General features: G+C 41.5%; 1 protein-coding gene across 5 annotated transcripts in view; it reads left to right on the forward strand.

The window, feature by feature from the left end:
- Positions 1-21,618, forward strand: part of ELOVL6 (ELOVL fatty acid elongase 6) — a 64,196-nt gene extending 42,578 nt beyond the window's left edge. For all 5 annotated transcript variants that reach the window (XM_085547061.1, XM_085547060.1, XM_015861984.3 and 2 more), the window contains 2 exons: positions 16,389-16,540; positions 19,301-21,618. In XM_085547061.1, coding sequence (XP_085403187.1) covers positions 16,389-16,540; positions 19,301-19,725 — 577 coding nt within the window. In that variant the 3' untranslated portion in view covers positions 19,726-21,618. The remainder of the gene's footprint in view (positions 1-16,388; positions 16,541-19,300) is intronic.
- Positions 21,619-21,900: the final 282 nt, after the last annotated feature.

The following is a 21,900-nucleotide window of genomic DNA, read 5'->3' on the forward strand; positions in this document are numbered from 1 at the left end:
TGATAGTTCACTCTACTGTACAGAAAACACTTAGAAACAGCTGTTAACACTGATACCTGTATCTTTTTCTAATATCAGAATAATAATTACTCATTTTGTTAGTTCACAAGCATAGAAAGCATGTCTGTGTACTGAGCAGCCGTGAACACTGAATTTTTTTTCACAGGATGGGAGTATTTTAGGCTGAGAGTTTCTAAAGAGTAAATCAAAGCAGAAATGAGGAAATCTGATTATTTGGCTTTCTTATGTTTATTTTCTTTCTTCTCAGAATTGTTTTCACACTGGCATTTCCTAAAACTCTGGCAAGGAAAAATAAGTTACATTTTTCACTTATCTCATTTTGCTCGAACATGCTACCTGTAGAACTTTAAACTATGTTTGCTTGATTTTAATCATTCAGAGATTCCTAAAATAACAAGATAAAAACTTTGAGCATTCTGGGATATCTTTGAAAGCAATTTCTAACACTGAAAATGTACTGTTTTTGTTTTATGGTGCTGTGCCTCTAGCTATGTGTGCAACATCATTTTGTTGTTGCTGTCCTGTACACAGTTGTCATCTCTTGCTAAAGTTCAGCAAGTGCTGAATTGCTTCTGAGGTGACGCGTCATTTGTGAATCAGTTTTTTAGCCAGCTGGATCCCTAAGTATATGTTCTGATTATACTTTGCTATTGAGCATAGCTAGTAGAAAGAAGCTGATGTATGCAGAGCGGTACGTGACCTGCAAGCAGGACACACAACTTCATAACTGTGCTTCAAAGGGGGTCACTAGCATGATTTCTAAAATCACATTGCTTTGAGATGGTTCTGAGGCTGACATGTGCAGTGTGGGGCTTGCAAGCAATTTCACTGATCAGTTACTTCTCAAAGACAAAGCAATATGGTAATCAACAAATAGCAGCAGTGTGCACTGTGGTGTGAAAGGGCTGTGTAGGTGGAACATTCAGATTTCAAAATCAACGTATTCATTACTTGATAGCTGGAGTTTCCTATCATAACCATATGAAATAGCTAACTCACAGCCTACAGTAGCTGCTGGAGAAGTCTGTGTGAAATCTAAAATGAGGCTTTCAACTTTGTGAAGCATCATGTTGCTGGAATGAACACTTCGGAGTCACTCCCAACTTTATTGACTCTGTTGCCAGCTACACTAGACATCAACTGCCATAAACTTTGCAAGGAACTTGAGTTTTACTTTCCAAGGGACTTTTTTTTCCTGGCTTTGTGCATGAGGAGGTGTTTCATTTGCACATACTTGGTCTGAAAGGTATTTCTGCTTCCTCTGAGGGTGAACTTGGATAGATTTAAATGCTGTTTTACTTGTAGACTTACTATAGATCCAGGAAAATACTCTTCAGTTTTAATAAGTCTTTCTCATTAGTTTTATGGGCTGTTGAAATGCGATGACTTTTATGATACCTTTTGGAAAAGCAGGGTAATGTACATCTGTTGTGAGCAGTTGTAGTGAGCAAAAAAAAGCCTGCCTAGAGAGCCTTCAGTATTGTCCTCAGCCTCAAGGTCAGAGCAAGGTTTTTTTCAGAGTCCTTGTTTATCTCTTTGCAGGCACTCCTACCGTTTTACTGACTTCAAATATCCTCAGAAATAGTAACACTTAGAGGCTGGAAAAATTGTTTTAAAAAGAAAAAAGAAAAGGAAATTGCTTGCCAGGCAATGACACGGCCCTCCTTCACAATGTATCCTGCACGCCTTGCTCTTGCCAAGATCATTTAAATGTGGTAGCAGCTACTGTAGGAAACTTGCCACGCTTATAAATAAACAAAACAACTACAACACCCTACTGAGCTTGCTGAGCATTCAGGGAGTTCGGTCAAGAGTGAGTTTTGTGTCAACACTGGCAGCCAGCAGGATCTGTGAGACAGAAAAGCAGCTTTATTTCCCTTTGGAAGCATCGACTAGTTTTGTACATTTTGTCTCTGGGATAAAGTTACTGCTTTTCTGTGAATACCTCTGTAAAGGCAGTGACGATAAATCTTGCTTTTCACTTTGAAACCACTGTGAAAACATGATCTTCTGAAGTCTTTTGCTGATAAATTAGTTTGGGATGTTTTTCTTGGGTTGTTTTCCTTTTTCCTGCTAGCAGATTTGTTGATCCATTTCAAGCACTGAAGATATTGTTGTGTGACATGACATGGTTTCAGTCCTTTTTTTTTTCCCTTCCATTTTATGCACTTCATTTGCAGCCAGTTGGTTGTGCACTGAGGTCTTGTGGGAGCAGCTCTGTGCTGCTGTTCCTTGTCAACAGGAGCCCACAGTTTGTTTTTCTGACTTGTAAGACCCCCCAAAAAACTGTTGCTGATCCACCTGCTTGTCCAAATGACTGTCTGCCATATATTTAAGAAGATTTCCAAGAGTGAAAAACCTGCAAAAGCACAAGTTTGAATTGCCAGTCCTGTGTTTGTGCTCCTTTGAACATGAAGTTAGGGTCATTCATTGAGACCAAAGTATTTTTTAGTTAGTGTATATCAAAAATGCTATGTTGGCATCCTAGAAATCAGCAAAGCTGAGACCAAGAGTCTCACAGGAGGACCCGTAGTCATTAATTCATGTTTCCATTACATCTCAGCTGGTTTTTTGTTGTTCCTTTTATGGGCCTAAGAGTCTGTGTGTGGGTAGTACTGCCATCAAGGAGCTCACACGGTGGTTTGATTACCCTGCCTTCACATTATACAGTGTTGTGGCACTGTTTTAAGTCACTCTCCATCTTTAAAGGGCTGCCAGCAGAAGAATCAGTGTCAGGATGCTAACTAATAATAGCAAAATGTTGTTTTCCCAAAGGAAAACAATCACATCAATAGAAGAGAGGAGGAACTTAATGCATCCATTGTGGTGCAGTTGTATGCAGGGAGGAAGAAAGAAGATAAATCTGTGGCTGATGCTATGAGAGGCATGATTTGCCTTCATGTGGCAAAACCACACATTCCTGAAATTGCTATCATCATCATCTGAGGTCATGCAGATGATGATACATCTCCTAATACAGCTTCAGCTGTACTTTCTAGCGGAGGCTGATGTCAGTATAGGGTATCCATTTGTCATTCTTCCTGGGAAACACTTTCTCTTGAGGTTGTTGAAATGGTGTGAATGGCCACTAGCTGCCTTCCACAAAACTTTAGAAATGAAATATTTTGTATTTGAAATACACAGCCAAAGTGTCTCACTGGAAGAAGGTTACTCACTTTTCTTTTATGAGACTGCTGTAATGGATTTATTTCCACAAGCACAGCAGCATTTTGTAGGAAGGTATGCACTTGTTCTGCAGATTGCTCCCAATGAGATAACCCAAAATAAATCATATCAGCAGCTCAGTTCTGAGATGAGCTGAACAGAAAGGACTGAACGTAACTTTAAAATCAGGATTCCAATTGCTTGGACTTGGGACTCTGAAGTACCTTCTAGTTATCATGACTATGTGTAGGACAGTTGATGAAAACTAACTGTAATTTCCATCCAGTCTCCAGTTCTGCCATTAACCACAGAGATTAAAACACTACTTTATTTTTCATATGTTGCTCAACAGCCCATTAAAATCTTAAAATACTCTGAAACTTTATATAGATTCTGAAAATGCATTCAAGGAGAACATAAATTAATGAAAAGAGCAGTATTTGCCAAACAGTATTAAAGTTAATAAGTAGCATTTAAAGGTGAACTAATTATCTTTTCTCATTTAAACTTGAAAGCAAGGGAATTATATTTGAGAAGCATTGATATTCTCAACATGAGATTGTTCAAAACCCAAATATCTACTTAATGATTTATTTCAATTGAGCCATGCTCATCTATATAAACTTAACTGATGTTCCCAATATCTGTTAAATAAGAAAGTCTTTTAGTTACAGTTTTGGGACCAAAGCTGAAAGCAGGGTGAAAAACAGGAGTTCAGGGTGGTTGGAAAGAAGACAATCCCTTGGATGGGACATAATAGTTGTAATCCCAAGAGGGAAATGCAAACAGTGCTACGCAGGGTGCATTTATAAATTGCAAAACAAATGCTATCTGGAATTAAAATAACAGTGTGGAGGTGGTAGAAATATATGGACTAGGAGCAATAAAGTCGTATCAGGAAGACATACCCAATATATATGTTATTTATTCTAAAAAAGAAGAGCATCTCATGACAAGTATCTTTATTCCTAGAACTGTATTTGATTCCACGTTAGATCTGGCTAATGCAGATGCAGATAGCATTGACTAAACAATTCCTGTTTTTTCTTCAGCATCACAGAATCACCAAGGTTTGAGAAAACCTCTAAGATCATCCCGTTCAACCATCCGCCTATTGCCAATATTTCCCACTAAACCATGTCCCTCAGTACAACATCTAAATGCTTCTTAAACACCTCCATTGGCAGCCACTAAATTTAGCACATAAGGGGGCTTCCTAACTTTAAAAAGTGGTGTGGTTTTTTTTTTCCCTATTTGTTAGTGACAGGAAAACCAAATGTAGAGTTAATGCAGTATGTTATTTGGAAACCACTTGTGGCACCCATTTGGCCCTGCTGTCCCCACTCAAGATTGGTGAGAGAGTTGACCCTATGTAACTCCAAATTACACCTTTCTCATGCAGTTGCTCTGCCCCAGCCCATGGGAGCTGATTTCTCTCAACACTGAGAGGTGAGCAGACTGAGCAGTGTATCAGGGGAGTAAAGAACTGAGCCTGTGTAAGCGGAACATGGGTGGTGAGCCACAGTGGAGCAAAGCCACCACCATGTAACAAGTGTAAAACATTCTTTCTAAGGTGTTCTCCTAGGCAGATGAACTTCCTCATGCCTGTGTCACTTCTCACCTTCCCAAGATTGCTGCTCTATCCCTGGCAGATTTGCTATTCACCAGCTGTAGGCAGCCCCCTGGGCTGAGCCACCTGTGGGAACACTAAGCTGAAAGGGGAGACTCTCAGTGACTCCTATAGTTGTCATTTAATTTATGGCTCTGAGCATCTCATTACAGCTGTATTATAACTTTTAGCTTCTTTAAGCCTTCTTTATTCAGTCAAATGCTAGTCTTTATCTGTAACTTAGATTTTACTTGAGTTGTTACTCGCCTGTTTTAGAGCTTTAGTGATTGCTGGTTCCATTGGATGGCTTGATTCTCTGCTAAATCTTTTACTATATTATATTTTGGCTTTATTTGTCCAGGATAATTTCAAACCCCTGAATACATACATTTCAATGCTATACATGGCAGTTACTTTGCCAACTTGATACATTTGATCCTGTAAGTATCTTTAAATTATCTTGCAGAAATAGATGTGTCGCTTTTTTTTGGATTATCATTTAAATCACTGGAATATTCTAACATTTTCTTGAGAGAACATTGGATGCTGAGAATAATTTCAGCGATGACACAGGAACAAGTGCAAATGCTCCTAGAGCATTCATTAAGGATCGCTTAAAAGGTACGCTATGCTTATGAATCCTCATGGGCTGCTTTAGAAATCCTTAGATGAATTCCTTAATTCTTAGGAGATTTTGCACCAAATAAGCAGAAAATTGATTATTATTGTTTTAGCACTTTAGACACAGTCTAAGCTTGCTGAAATAAATACCTAAGAACTAAGAAACAGTTCTCATCGGAAAACTGCCTCATTCTATTTACAGCCTTCTCAAGGTGCAACCAGAATCCATTTTTATTTAGTGATGGAAGAGTGAGTTATTAGTAGAGAAATGACAGCTTTTTCAAGAAATAGTGTTCCTGCAAGTCCAGTGTGCCAGGTGGTTGGGGACCACCTTCAGGTGACAGCACACTGAGGGGCAAAGAATAGATGATGGGTAATTACTATTGATTGGGTTGTAACTGAGTCTTTGGAAGTCAGATGAAATAGAGGGATGTGTGGGTAGAGCTGGAAAACTGTTTTTCCTTCTTTGCAAGAATGCAGTTAAATGTTTTTCAGCATCGTATGGTGTCTTTGTAAGCAAATTCTGCTGTTCTTTTATGTTTCTGTGTGATGACCAAGCACAACTGCTATAAAAACTACTCACAAGAATCTGATGCTGGCATCTGTTTTTTCTGTGGCTCTTTGTAAGCAGCGCAGGCTCCTCCACCAGCCCACAATGTGGGGCTGCATTATTTTTGACCTCTGCTCCTCAGGATTGCCTGAGTATAGCTAATCTCAGTTGTAAAGAAGGCAGGTGTGGGATCAAACTGCATTTCCTGGAGGGTGAATTCAGGTTTGGTTAGAAGGGAGCAGAAGACAGTAGCTGTTGCAGATTGATTTTTATCCACAGATAAATAAGCTTTTCCAAGTAGCAGTTGCAGCAATTGGTAGAGGTGTTGAGCTTGCTCTTTAGCAAGAGAGAATCAGATGGATTTTACTCTGCTGTGGTGTTAACATGATTAAAATTGCTCAATGACAGCATCCATTGATCTGGAGCCCTGCAGAGATGTCGCTGTTTGCAATGCCCAGTGAGGTCCCTGGATAGGAAAGGAAATAAGCTTGTTTTGTTGTTGTTGCTTTGTTTAGTTTTCCTCTGATATTGTCAATAAAAAGGACGAAGAAATGGTTTTAGGAACCAGGTGAATTGTGACTAGGAAATCATATGATGAAAGAAGGGCAGAAGGGAGTAGCCCCACATAGAAGTATTTATTGCAGAGGAGAGAAATAAATTGATGCAAGGAGCACAGTATCTGCTCTCTGTTGAAGCCACAGAGTGAGCTGTCACTTTAACATACCTCCAATTCATCCATTCCTTCCCAATAATTCATCACATGGGAAAGTCATTACCACCCAGGCATGAATGCATATGCTTATGGGTATATAAACCTGCACAAATGATATATTATTTCTTAGAGCCATGTAAAATATTTGCACAATTTTTAAATCACTCTGAGCTGGCCTGACTTCAGGTTTGGTCCCCACTGAAAACTCAAATGATTTGCATTGAAAAGCTTGCTGGAGAAACGTCTGGGTCAGGTACAGCAAACAGGTCTGAAATGCAAGGTTTATATGTTGGAGGGGTAGAAATGGAAGCAGAATTCTCTAAATTTTACTTTGGGGTTTTGATAGGACTGAGCCCAGACCTCAAAGTATGTGGGAACTTATGCAAAGAAAATTCTCTGGGCTAAACCAGGGATAAAAACTGCAAAGATCAGCAGAATTTTTGCTTGCACACATGGTACTCAGAGCTAGAGCACCCCATCATAATGCATGTTCAGTACTGCTGACAGCTAGGTTTTAGGGTGAGTATTGCACTGAGACAAGCATATGTTATTCCTTAACTCCTCCTTTTCTTTTCTTTTCTTTTTGAACAATGCTGTGGGTTTGATTCCACCCTGAATAGGATTCCATCACCTTCAAAGCAGGCAAGCCATGAACTCCATCTGTTCTGTTGCCTTGTCAGGGCATGGGAGAGGGGACAGGCTGAGCAGCAATGGAGCAGTAGGGCTTTAGAAGGAAGGTTTCTCTGCAGGGGGCTGCCCAGTTCTTTGTGTTCTTGCACCCTTGCAGAGCAGGTAACTATCTGTGTCCATGTGTTTTGGAGGCACCATAACATAGACAGTCTATCTCTAGTTAGCAGAAACACCTGTAAGAAAACAAATGTTTCCGAATGATGTGTCCCCCTCAGCTGCAGAAGTGAAATTACAATGTGGAACAAAAGCATCATTTCAAGCTTTCAGGGAGTTCAGGAAGCTAAAGACACTTATTACCCCAAATCATGCATGAAAATTGTGCTCTTAATTACAGTGGTTATAATTACAATGAAGACTATAGGTTCCTTATTGCCTTTCAGATGCATGAACTGAAGAAAATGAGTTCTGTGTTCTTTCTAAAGTATGAGATTAGTGTAAGTGCTCTCCAAAACTGGTTTCATAACCTTTGAAAATGTGCTTTCTAAAGGTGTTCAGATTTCATAGGCAAAAGGGACATCATGGAACCAGGTCGTTCTCTCCATACTTTTTTCTTGTTCCTGCCAATTGCAAGAGAATGATTAATGGTCCCAAATAATTTTAGCAACCAGCTAAACCTTGGAGAACACAGGTGCACCGTTTAGTGGGTTTTAAATTGTCTGTTGGAAACTGAGCACAAGGATTTCTAAACTCTTGCAAAAGGGCAAAGTATTGTAGCACAAACCTCCTTCTTGAATAGTACAGTTGTACACTAAACTTCAGTTTCTTCAGTGCAACAGAAACAGAGACTTTAAAATACTGATATAATCTTTTTACTGTGAGAGCTCAGGGTCCTGTTCTTGCCCATGCAGGTTGCTGCACCTGTGGCTTGGCTGGCTTGGTTATGTCTTCACTCTTCTTCTTCCTAGACTTGGATAGAAGCCTGTTGAAAATGAACTTCCAATGGAATCACTTGCTGTTGAATGGCATTAAATAGTCACATTTTCTGCCATTTTATCAAATGAGGTCATTAGCAAAGGAAATAGTGAGTTTTTAAGAACACTGACACAGAATTTTCCACCTCACTGTGGAACCACTGTGTTGTTTTTGTATCTGCACCTGTCACAAGGAGTTGGGTGTGGATTGGGATCCAATGCAGGAGGGTGGTTTTAAATGATGGGTTTTCATCTGGAGTTCACTGGTGCGAGTAAAGAGATCAGCAAGGAACATTCATACAAAGCATCCATGATAATCAGAACAGCAGCTAAAAATCTATGTGGAAAAAGAGTTCCAATATTTTCTCCTACCATGGAATGCTGGGATCTGGTGCTACACAAATCTGGAGGGCAAGACAAAGTGAAATAGAAGCAAGGGTTCTCTTAAAACTCATTATATAGGCTCTTATTTGTGGCATGTGTCCAGCTGTGACAGATCAAATCCATGCTTGTATTACCCTGACATGTCAAGGGAAAATAGGAGTGCAACAAAGTGTGGGGCAGGCGTGCATTGCTCTTATCTGGTCTTCTAGCTAAGTAAGTTTTCAGCTGTTTGTGTTTCTTGGATATCAGGGCTTTATGAACTTTCATTGTGTCTCTCTGCACATTACTCTGTATTTTATGTCTTGAGAGTATGCTGCCAACATATCAGAGGTGCCCACGATGAAAAGGTGATGTCAAGAAGCATATGTCTACAACTATTTAAAGATGCAGGTATGATTAAGACAGAGAATTTGTGACTTGGAAGTTTAGGGAGTAATATTAAAAAGTGAGGAACAAAAATTGTGGTAGGTCAGAAAATTCTTTATATGAGGGTCTTCTCTCTGAAAATGCCCCAAGCCAGAGCATTTAATTTGGATTCTTTAATACTGTTTTCACTGATAGAGTGAGGTCCTGCTTAAGTCAAACAGATCTCATGGACAAGACAGTGAGCCACATGCAATTCATGATGTTGCACAACATTGCTTGTCCTGGCTCAGGCACAGATTTTTTTTCACAGGACACTTAAATTTCAGTTTGCCCTACCTCCCAGTCTTTGAAATGGATCAATGCTTTGCCACTTTACAAGGCTGTCACAAGAGTAAATGCCATTAAGAACTGAAATATTCACAAATACAATGCTAAAAGCCTTGGTGATGCCAACACAAAGAGATGCCTGAAGGAAGTTAGGTCTAAACCTGAATGTAATCCAGCTGAAGAACAGCTTTGTCCTTGGCAGATCTTGATACATAGACATCTGAGCTAAAGCAATTGCTGGCGTGGATATTGCTGAGGCACTGATATCTGTGGGACAACCCAAGCTGGCAGTGGTAGATCACTTGGCTGTTGGAAAGCAGATAAGACCAAAATTTTGGTACAGCAACAAGGAAGGTCTGCTCTGTGGAAGGAGTGGAGATGTCCTTTTCATCACAAGCAGATTTGATAAGGGGATGGAGTTTTTCTGTGAGGTACTGAGGCCAGTTCTGGGAGGGAAAACAAGAAGGTGGTTTGTGTGTGCTTGCTGAGAACAGTCTCTGCAGGGCCAGGTCTCTCTCTTTCCGTATCTAACCCTGATGTTGCTCAAAAGCACCTCAGAAATGTTGAAAGATGGTGGAACAACAGCCTATTTATAATGGCAGAGAAGGTTAACATAAAAATAACAGTTGGGCTCAGTTTATCTGCCATAATTTGAACAAGTGTGTCTGTAGGATTTCAAAGTAACTCACTATTAAGTCTCCTCCTTTAAATGCTTGTAAAATGCTTCATAAATGTTACGTTTAGAGTCAAGAGTGGCCAAATATCTAGATAGTATTATTTTTTTCCAAAGTTTTTTATTATTTAGTGAATACAAATATCACCATATATCCTTCACTACCCAAGAGGCTGATACATCTAGTTGAAAAATGTAACCCTCAGTTCAACAAACTGAGCAAAATATTTTTAATCTCCAGCTGCAGACATATGAAATGGCTCTTCTAGTCAGTTACTAAAATATTAAATAAATTAGAAAAAAATTCATGTGTGCTGTCTTTGCACCACATTGACCATTTAGAATGCTGGATTCCAGATCCTTTTCTAGGCTGCTTTTCTGTGAGATTAGAGAACGTGTCCTATTGCACTGACTGGGCCACTTTAGATCCAGATAGAATCCATCAATTCCATGTAGGCCACTGAATGACAGCCAGTTATTTCCCATGTTTCATCTGTAGTTAATGATTGGTTTCTTAGTTTATGGTTGCTCACTCTGCTGCAAGGATACCGTGATTTTGCAATCACAGATAGATAAGCCTAAAGCAACCTTATAGTTTCTATGCCATATACATTCCTGCATTCATTAATTAAATTTAAGAGCAATTAGTCAGGAAATGTATTTCTTGCTCAGCCTATGCTTCCTTATGTCAGGAAGCTGGTATTTCACGAGGCACGTCTTGCTAGTCCCCTCCCTGCAGGGGAACAAATGTCATCTCTGCAGACTCTTGAAAGGTTATTGTTATGTCTTTAATTCTTCTCCAGCCTTGAAACTGTAGTGCATGTCTGCTCCAAAGGGTTTGGGAACAATAGGCTTCAAATGGGTGCCAGGCACCTATAAAAACCAGTAGGCTCAGCCCCAGCCATAATATTCTTTCCTCATTTTGCACCACCCAAGGAACTGCTTTAACCTGGACATTCCCTTTGATTTCAACTTGGTCATTACCCTCACTGCAACTGGATCTTGGTGGAACTGAAAGAAATGTGACTTCATATTTTAGTGTGGAGGATGAAGGTGGCCTGCCCTATCTCCTGTGGTAACTACTAAAATTTCCTATGACGGTCTTTTCCTTGCTAACACAAAAGCTTGTTGTCTCCTAGAACACTACTCCTGCAGGGCCTGAGGCCACCAGAGAGTGTAAACACAGACAGGACAAGGGGGAATGGCTTTAAACTAAAAGAAGGGAGATTTAGATTAGATGTTTGTTAGAAAGAAATTCTTTACTCAGAAGATGGTGAAGCCCTGGCAGTGCTGCCCAGAGAACCTGAAGATGCCCCATCCCTGGAGGCATTCAAGGCCAGCTTGGTTGGGGCTCTGGGCAGTCTGACAGCATGGGAGAAACCAGCCTATGGCAGAGGGGGGGTCAGAACTGCGTTATCTGTAAGGTTCTTTCCAACTGAAGCTGTTCTATGATTCTGTGATTGATTTTAGGTTTGGAGGAGGCAAATAGCTCCATAAAATTACTCCTTTCCCATTGATCACCACCGCTACCGTAGCAATGCAGCAAGTACATTGTGTTTTGACTGCTTTGCCTGTCCACACTGGTCTTAGTTTACTGCTTTTTATTTCAGGAGTTTCTGAGTTTCTTGGCCATGTCAAATTCAGGGGTAGCTAAGTGGGGGGCTAAGAGCTTCTCTACTGGAGGTGGTTTCAGCTGCATTTCTGTTCAAGAAACTTAATCCAGGCAGTTACTTCTCATACAGGTGCTTTCTCAGTATGTTTTCCCAGTATCTGCTTATATTTTATGTGCTTCCAGGCTACCTTGTGCTGCCAGCCCAAGGGGTGTCTATGCACCCTGTGATCACCCCACACACAACGTACTCCACAGCCTCTTGCTCCCATATTAGAATGGCAGGTCTCAGGCAGTAGGGCACAGAAAGGCTGTTTGATTTTGTTAAGAGACCAAGCAAAAAGGAGAAAGGAAACTTGATCTGACAAGCAAAACACTTGCTGAATAGGCCTGAAAGCTGAATGCAGCCTGGTTTATCACAAAGGAGGTTTAGAAAGCTCCACATTCGTCGGTGGGGCTGACCTTTGAACATCTCTTTCTAACTCGGTGTCCTTCCTCTGTAAATATTTTGCATGCTAAAATGAAAAAAAGCTGCCTCCTTTGTTCTCACCGTTATGGTGTGACAAGGAAGGACTGCGAGGCCATGCGGGTGCCGGAGTTGGTGAGGAAAGCCTGCTCTCCTGGGCCCCGATTATCCTCAGTTTGGGTGCTCCAGGACCACACTTTGGGGGGCACTGCATTTGCAGAGATTCTGTGACTTGCTTCCTGGGCAGATCTGGGTTTTGTTTTCCCCCAGCCAGCCTATGGGGCTCTGGGTGCTAGACCAGCCATGTCCCCACAAAGTCCCTGTGGTAATTCTCTAGTACTGAGCAGCACAGCACAGTCTTGCTGTGCATGTGCTCCCTGTTGCTGCTCCTTGCTGGTGCCACATCTGCAGATTACAGTGCATGGGGGCATGCTTTAGAAAATAGAAGCGTTTCACTTCTGACACCTCTGGCTAATGTATTTTACACTCATTCTGGTCACTGTCTCTTCAGAGACCCAGCCGATAGGCACAGGGTGTTGGATCAGCTTGTTTGGTATTTTTTAGGGCACAAACCCAGAGTAAAGGATTTCCTCTCTGTGAATCTCACAGTGCTGCTGCATTGTGAGCTGAACTGTGTGCTGAAAAGTTGGGGTGTGGGCTTGTTTCTAGATAGGAAAATATTATCAGAATGAGTAATGTCTGAGTAGGACATTACAAAATGCAATAATGCCATTGTTGTGGGATAAATGTAAGCCTGGATTTCTTTAGCTTTTTCAATTTATTTTTTAAAGCAGAAGCCATGCTTCCTGCTCAGTCCTGCAGTATTGCTCCTGGGCTGGGATGTGGTCTGAGCAGTGCCAGTTGCAGGGAAGTAGCTGCAGCAGGAGGAGCTGGGCCTGCCACAGTGACAGCTGAGGCCACAGCTGCCTGCTGCCCTTTCTGACTTTTGGGAGCCATGCTTCTGACAGCAGGGTGGAGGAAACATGGAGCAGTGAGCAGCCTTTGGCCACTGATGCCTGTTTCTGTCTTCTGCCACATCAGGGAGCTCCTGGCCCTCAGTTTTCCTTCAAAAATGCTGCCCTGACCCATGCGTGTGATGGCTTTTAAGGCCTACGTTTGAAATTAAGTTTATGAGGGAAAAGTTTTAGATTTTATTTTACTCATGGATGTGTTTTGCTCATGTTATAGCCAGCAAAATATCAGCTGGGCATTTGTTAGCCTAGCAGAGCAGCCACTGCCTGCAGGGAGGAGAATGTAGGACATTTTGAGTCTGAATAGATGAGAAAGCTGCATTAGCTGGTGTAGTTTGTTTCTGATCAGTCTCTCTTGTTGCAAAAGGCTGTAATTGTACAATAATTCACTGCTACCTTATTTCTGAAATCCCTGCGGATGATTCGCGCTAGACAGACTGCTTTGGTAAGCAGTTCTCTTCAATACCTCACAAAAGCTACAGCACAGAGCAGGGCGAGGGCAAAATGAAACAGAAGTGATTTACTGAGCAAGCAGTCTTATCACTTTGCTGCACATCGTGTCTTTGCAAGATAGAAATGTGTTGGTTGATCTTACCTCACAGTGCAAACAAGATTAAGTGGAAGAAGCACAACAAGCTCTCTGGATCCAAGGCGTGTTTGCAGGCATCTGTCTCCAGTGGTCTGTGCTTGTTGGCAAGTGTTTTGGCACAAATAGCTACCTGTCCATGGCAAGTATTAGGATCAGCCAGATCAGTTACTTCCAGTTTCCCTCTTATTTATAAAGCCTTTCTTTGTGAATTATACTAAAATCTAGTTTGTTCTTCACTGATAATGATTTTAGGTCAGTCTGACACACCACACTAAGCTGTTGCCGCTTCTGGAGTCATGAACCTCTTTTTAGGGAAGCTGCCGTACCACGAAATTACTCCTGCTGCAATTAAGAATGAGTGTGTGCCCAAGTGTGCCTGCTCCAAGGAGAGCTCTGCGATTGTTGCTTAACAGGAAGACAGGAAGAGTCACATCCATGCAGGACAGCAAAGCGTGACTGTGCCGTCCTCACAAGGCAAATACTCTTCTGCTTTCTTATCAGTCCAGATGAAGTCAATGGGCATCCGTTCTGAGTCACCTGCAGTTAAATCAATATCTACCTCTTGCTTGAGTCAGTGCTCCTCTCATCTGAGTATGTGCTCGTGAGTTCTTGGCTTTAAAACTTCAGTAATATATGATATTTTAGAAGAGCAGTACAGTTTCTTTGCAAACAAAGGCTCATAGTTGCAGCTGTTTGATTTCCTAACTCTAGATTTTGTCCTTTTTTTTTTTTTTTTTTTTTTTTTTTCCATTTTAATGTCAGCTTTGAAGTCTTTGCTAATTAGAGAACTAGGTAAATGGCTGTGTATTGTTAGCTCTTCTTCTCCATCTTCCTCCACCTGGTTTTACCACCACCTGAAACGCAGGAGGCAAGCAGTAGCCTGCCCTGGCCAAGTTGAGGAGTTCAGTGCCTCAGGAAGTGATTTGATCATGTTGCTGTGAAGATCTCCTGTCTTCTTGAGAACAAGAAATGCAGCTCCTAGGAAAACAGAGTGAAACGTTGGAGAGAAGGCATGGAGCAAGTTGCGCCCAGTTTCACAACTCCTTCAGCAGGCTTGGGCACTCTCTGCCAGGTGGAAGGGACCGATGCCAGAAAGACGTGAGAAAAACGTGCACAGGCAGCACTTCTGGGAGGGAAAATCTCTCTGAGGAGGAACCACACTGCAGGCTGCAGAGACGCCTGGAGTGCTGCACTTTCCATTCATTGTGAAGGGATGGATGAGTCCAAAATCTGTATGTGAGGGACTACCACTGCTGTCCTGCCTAGTCGTGGGAATGTATGCAAAACTTTGGGTGGCTCTGTTGGGAAACCTAGGCTTACCTAAATACCTTCTGTAAACCTGTACCACAGCAGGATGGGTTTTTTGTTTGCGTGCAGAACAGGAGGACTTGTCTGGCAGTAGAAGCCATGAGCAAATACCACCATTCAAATAGCAGCTAATAATAGTAGCTTCTAAGGAGAACAGAGCAGTGTTGACCATTGTCTGAATTTTCTGACAGCACAGCCAAAACTCGTGCAGCAAAATGGAAAAGCGCAGGAGCATAACGTGCAGTGGGCAAGGGTGGGCAAAGGGCAGTATTGCTGCTAACAGCAGGCAAGTCGGACTGGTTACATAAATGCCGTAGATTTGGAAATCTGAGTACTTTATGCAAATAATTTAAAAATCAAGAGCTGTACAGGCTTACTTGAACCATCCAGTCTGACCAAGTAAGACAGGTAGAACAGGGCCACAGAGAAGCTAGAAGGGAGATAAGGTGTACCTGAGTAGAAGCACAGGGATGTGTGATATGAAGTAAGATGTACTCAACCCCAGAGGGATTTTGGCCTTTGCTCCAGTTTTCTGAAAGGTGCTTGTTTCACTCTATATTCATCATGGCTTTTGAAGGCCCACCAAGTGATGGTGTTAAACAATGAGCAAGTGTGTTCTTGCGAGGCAATTACTTCTGCCAAGTGCCTCACTGCTGAGACAGAATCTCTTTCCATCAGCTGGGTGTCTTCTGTTATCTGAACCTATCTCCTCTGTAATTGCACTAATTAGTATAATTTCAAAACTCATGATGTTTCTCATTTACAGAACACTGTTACCTTGCACCTCACTGGTGACATGAGGGTGAATCTATGCTGTTTACAACAGTTCAACCAGTCAGTTCTTCTGTTAGCAGTGACCTGTTAAGAGACGAAGTCAGCACGTGCACCAAACCACCAGCCCTGACCACAACATCCCGCTACAATCTGTGCACCCTGCCTGTTTTCTTCACTGCTCAGAACTCCTGTGGATGTAACACGTACAGGGAGAGACAAGAGAAAACCCAGGAAATCAGAAGAGGGAGTTGCTCCTGGTTGTATTGATGACAGCTCTGTATTAACTCGTGTCTTGTAATATTCTAGCCACCTGCCTCAAAACTCTGCATGTTGTTTTCAGTGGAATTAGGGGTCTCCAACAGTTCCAGAAAACAGAAGGCTCCTTCCTGTAGTAACGAAATAAAAACCATTGATGTTACCTTTCCAGACTTTCACCAGGGCATACTACTGCAGTCCACTTTGCAAATATGAGTTCAGAATACCTTCCTAGAAGCCAGAAGAATTACTTCAACTTTAAGGCTGTCTCAAGCTCATTTTTTTCAGCACATCTATGGCTTTTTTTTCTCATAATGAATTGAAGTGACCACATGTAGATGCCAAGTATCTACTCAACTTTCTTCATTTTCTCTTTTTGTTTTAAAGTATATTCGGTGCTGTTCGAACTGCTCCTTACATGCTGTACATTTTGATGACCAAAGGCCTGAAGCAGTCAGTGTGTGACCAGAGTTTTTACATTGGACCTGTCAGCAAATTCTGGGCATATGCATTTGTGCTAAGCAAAGCACCTGAACTAGGTGAGTACCCTGTCTCCCTTTTTCTTGCTATGCCTATTTGAGCAGACTGAAGAGAGCATTCTCTCTAAATGCCATCAAGTTCAGTGCTTTATCCTCTGCCTGTCAGTCTTTCTGAAAAACAGCTGGGCCTTTGTCATTGTTTCAAAACTTCATTTTGCAAGTAATTTGGCAGAGCGTAAAGCCCTTAGATTGGTTGCTCTAGTCATACAGGACAGTCTTACGTATGTATATACACCTCAGGCTGTCCAGACGGAGGTCTCCAAAGTGTGCCTCATTTAGACACATCTTCAAAGCTGAAATTGCAGCTCAGCTTTCTGAGCTTTCTCCTAGCCTTTGTCAGCACACCTACAATAACATTGGTTTCAGGTAACAGAACAGGTAGGTCCAAGTCCTCAACTAAGCTCCAGTGTATTTAAAGGACTGGAGTCTGCCACATCACCAACCTGTCCATTAATTCATGTAGCCTATCTGCCAGCTGTGGATTTTAGCTATCTAACAACAGCTGGACATCAGCCACAGATTCACACAGTTGTGATGCATTCTGTAAGTAAGTGGCAAAAGGTTTTCCTGTTCCTCTTTAGAGCTCCTGCTGTTACACATATTGTCTTCATCTGCAAGTGGCCACTACTCAAGGATATTTGGCATCCTGACACAGTAAGAGCTGTAGGTAGAATGACAACCAGGAAAAGCTAGTAAGAAATCTCTGTCAGGAAACATCAGTTAGAGTTGGAGTTCCAGAGATGGTTTTTTTTCAAGTCTGCAGCAGTTTGCCAGGAACACACTGCCATCCTTCTAATAGCCAAACTTGCCAGTCAGGGATGCTTCATGTGCTTTGCATTTTTGTGCTTGTTACCCCATGTCTTCCAGCAGTGGGAGATACAAGTCCACTATTGCTCTTAGCTGGGGTCTCGTGCTTTGTAAGTTCATGCAGTAGATCTGTAGGTCCAGGTTCAGCCCCGAGAGACCAGTATTACTTCATGATCACAATGCAGATGTTGAGAAAACATCACATCCTTTCTGCTCCCCGTGAAACTTTTGTGAGGACAAAGGGTGATTCCCCTGGTATTCCCGTCAGTGTTACTAGGCCTGGCCAATCACTTCTGAAGTAGTCAGTGGTTGCAGACAAATCTGAGCAGCATCATTGGCAGCCACCCACCCTGTGGATATTGGTGTGAGGCTGAGCTAGAGCCATTGTGTTGGCAAGAAGCTACTTCCATTCTGTAGCATTCATCCTTAAATATATGTGCAGGCATACAATTATGAACAGTAATGTGCTTCCTCCCTGAATGTTGAAAGCTATCTTTAGATAGAAGCCAGTTTCCCACAACATCCGTGGCTTTTTAAATCCCAAATCCAGTGTGATGCGGCTTTTTATAAACGGCTGTCACTCCAGTGATTTATTTGTAATGATACTTATGATATGCATGCCAAAGCCAACTTAACATCCCATCTGTGCGTGTTCTGATCCCACAGCTTATTAGTATAAGAGAGGATTGTTTTAATGGGAAGGAGACAGTGATTCAGCAGCCCTCCAGCTTTCCTTTTGGAGGATGCCTTTGCCAAACCTCAAAGGGATGCAGAATTCACTGTGTTCAGGTGTGCAGCAAAATAAGTCTACCTTTCAGCAGAGAATTTGATTCAGCAAATTACAGGATTGCAATTCATCAGCATAAACACTGGAAGGGACAGACACCAATTGTTTTGCTGTGTCAGAATCCTTTGGTTTCCTGCTGCTTAAATTACTGCAAAACCACTGAAATCTCATTTGGTTAAAATTGGAGGATATCAGCTTGAACTACGTATCAACAATAAATTGGTCATATGATTGCTTATTGAAATGCGAGTCAACATCTTGTAGCTAATGAGATAAACAGAAGTATTATGGCTTTTTGGAGACCTAGTGCAGATGGTGCAGTTTCAATTCCAGCCCTCACTGATACTCTTATTTGGATTTTCAGGGATATATATGTTGAAATAAGGGCCCTGATTCAAATCTCAAGGTACCTGTTTGGGAACACTGTCCATAACAATAGCACATAAGTAGCATACATATATATTCATTATATCTAATTATGTATAGGTAGATCTAATTGGGATGCTCAGAGCAATCACAAGAAGCAGAAGAAAGAAAAAGACAAGAACAAGGAATAAAACTTGAAATGTGCTTTTCTACATCAGTAACATGAACTTGCAGAGAGACTGTTCATTCCAACATAAACCAAGTTTCTTTCTAAAAGCATTTTTTTTTTTCTTTCTGGCAGTTACATACCTTCAGTAATGTAGTTTACATATGCAATAGCTTTTTGCATGATATTTAATTAGAGCCAGTTGCAGGTAGACATTCAAACCACAGTGCTGCTTCCTCTGTAGATTTTCTGTTCTCTGGTTTTCTCTTGTAGTTGCAGTGCATGATGAAGAGTCTGACAGTTGGAGGTGATGCATGTATATCCACCTGCCTCACTTGGGGCTTTCACACTTTATGTTCACAGCAAAGACCTATGGAGTTTTTGAACAGGGGCTGTCCAGTCAGCAAAAAGGGGATTCTTAGGTTTTCCGAAAAGCACCAAGATATCAGACCCAACCTGGTGCTCAGATCTGACAAGCTGTGAGTTCGGTTGCTGAGGTGCTCTTTCGTGCTCCAAAAGTGTATGCTCTAGCAAGAGCAATGGGAAGAGAGCATTACAGAATTCAGTAACTGTGTTTGATGTGTTTCTCATTTCCTCCCTTCTTTTTCTTTTCCGTTTTTTCTTTTTGTTGCAGGAGATACAATATTCATTATTCTTAGGAAACAGAAGCTCATCTTCTTACACTGGTACCATCACATTACTGTGTTACTTTATTCTTGGTATTCCTACAAGGACATGGTGGCTGGCGGTGGCTGGTTTATGACCATGAACTATGGAGTGCACGCTGTTATGTACTCTTACTATGCCTTGCGGGCTGCTGGCTTCAGAGTCTCACGCAAGTTTGCCATGTTCATCACCTTGTCCCAGATCACCCAGATGTTGGTCGGCTGTGTAATCAACTACCTGGTCTTCTCCTGGATGCAGCATGGCCAGTGCCATTCCCACGTGCAGAACATCATCTGGTCCTCTCTCATGTACCTCAGCTACTTTGTGCTCTTCTGCCATTTTTTCTTTGAGGCCTATATTGGCAAAACAACAAAAGCAAAGAAGGTTGACTAGTGGTGAGAATGAGACAGAAGCCATAGCTCAGGGTCATCAAGAAAAACAAATTCACAAGAAAAGAAAATGGCACAAGGAAACACATATATGTACGGTGCAGCTAAAACTTGGCAGCTTAGGGAAAGTTAGCTTGGTTTAACCCAGTAAGTTTATGATCCTATCATGGTGAGGACTCACTGAAATCTACTCTAACTCAAAGGACTGCTGACGAAAGACTCCTTCCTTCTTGTACCTGCCTGCTCCAGAAAAGAAATGAGATAAGTGAGAAGTGAAGAAAAGCAGAAAGGAAAAATATTGAGGGGAAAGAAAGTACATTAAATAAACTGTGTTTCCCTGGGATGGAAAAGAATTTTATTGTGGAAAAAAAAGTTTCTAAATTCTGATAGTTTTTCAGCATTTAACTTGAACAAAACATTTACATTAGTGGTAGGATTGTGAAATAAAAATCTTTTCTGTAACAGGTTTATACCTTTAGCCAAAAGGAAACCCAAGAGGATGTCACGTACACCTATGTGGAAAGCGGTTGAACTCCATTGTGGTCATGAATGGCAGCGAGAAGATATTGAGTGCTCTGCTCTGTCCCGTGCCAAGGGAGTAGAGCTGGGAGGCAGGCACCTCTCTGGGGTGCAGGAGGGAGTAGGACTTGTACAAGAGCCTAACATGAAAAGATGTGCTGTTGCAATACATATCTCAGCAAGTGCATTTTCCAAGTGCATTTTTCAGCTAAAGGCAAGGAGTTTCTGCAGCAGGATAAGACATAGAGGGTTAAATCAAGTGATATTTGCTAAATTACCAGGGGCTAATAGCAGATGAATGTTCAGGAAGGAGAGGGAGGCAACTCCTGAAACATGATTTTTAAGAATTATCCATCAATCTCAAATTAACCCACAGCAACACGGAATGGAATGAGGGGAAATGAGAAGCCACTCTAGCCAGCGAGCGACGCCTCTTCCCATTGATTCCCAAGCCGTGCGTCGGGTGGACCCGGGAGGCAAGGCAAGGGGAAGAAGCACGGGACCAGGCAACCCTGGGTGGCTCTGTGCCTCTGAACGCACCTGCCAGGCTGGGCAAAGATGTGCCAAGAGCCCTCCTCTGGTCACATGGAGATACTACTGCAAAACGTGCCCGGAATAAGATTTTCTTGGGATTGGTATAGGAAATTAGTCTGAGCGGAGCGATTTTGCTGCAACAGCTTAGCTCTAATGTCCAGAGAGAATTGTTCTTCATTAAACATGTATCTCTCTCTCTGCAGAGTCTGTACTGTAACATCAGACTGACCACTAACGAAGAAACTCTTCTTCTCCGCAGTCAGCTACAGAAATAAGGAGAAACATATTTCACTCTGAACCTTAGAGAGCTAGTTGATAACAGCCATATTCTCTCAAAGACGAATAGATTGCATTATCTGTGATATTCCAGTCCTTACAAAGCCAAATAAAATGTGTAAAAGTTCCTAGTATTTCAAAGACGCAAGTATGTAAACTTGATGTTAAATGTGTTAATGTAGTACTCTAAATTGTATCAGTTAGGTAGCTTAACTAAACAATTAGAAGAACTAGATCAACAAAATAGGGACTGCTGTTCTGCGTAGAATACACACACCTATAACTACACCCATATACACGTTCTGTGAATTGTCAGCAAGAAAAAAGCCCCGCGGCAGAGAATCACATTTCCTGGCTATTGCAAAAGATTGTCATTATCTTTCTTGTTTTAATTTGAGATTGTACAGTGCAAAGGGTTTGGTTTTGTTTTCTCAATTATGATTTTTAGCTTTAATTGTGCTGTCATTCATGAAACAGAGCTGCTTTAGTATCTTGTTAAGAGATGACAAGGGCTTTCGGTGTCTCATTATATACAAAAGAAAAACAAATAAAGTTACATTCCATGTTATGTGAATGGTCTTACAAATCAAAAAGCCTCTGTAGGCCAAAATCATAATTATAACAAGCAGAAAAGATGTTTACATTTGTGTTATTTAAGTTATTGATGTGCTGACGTTATTTTACGGTACACAACAAGCAGCAAAATGTGATAACCAGTAATGAAGCTACAATATTCATTAATAGGACTACTGTATACATTGAAACAATAGGCAAAACCAATTAAATGTGTAAATCATTTTGTTCTACAGCTTGGGAATAGATAACTGTAATGCTGAGTAAGCCTTTATCC

Source organism: Coturnix japonica, chromosome 4, assembly GCF_054131305.1.
Source record: "Coturnix japonica strain WE chromosome 4, WE-NBRP24, whole genome shotgun sequence".
Lineage (NCBI taxonomy): Eukaryota > Metazoa > Chordata > Aves > Galliformes > Phasianidae > Coturnix > Coturnix japonica.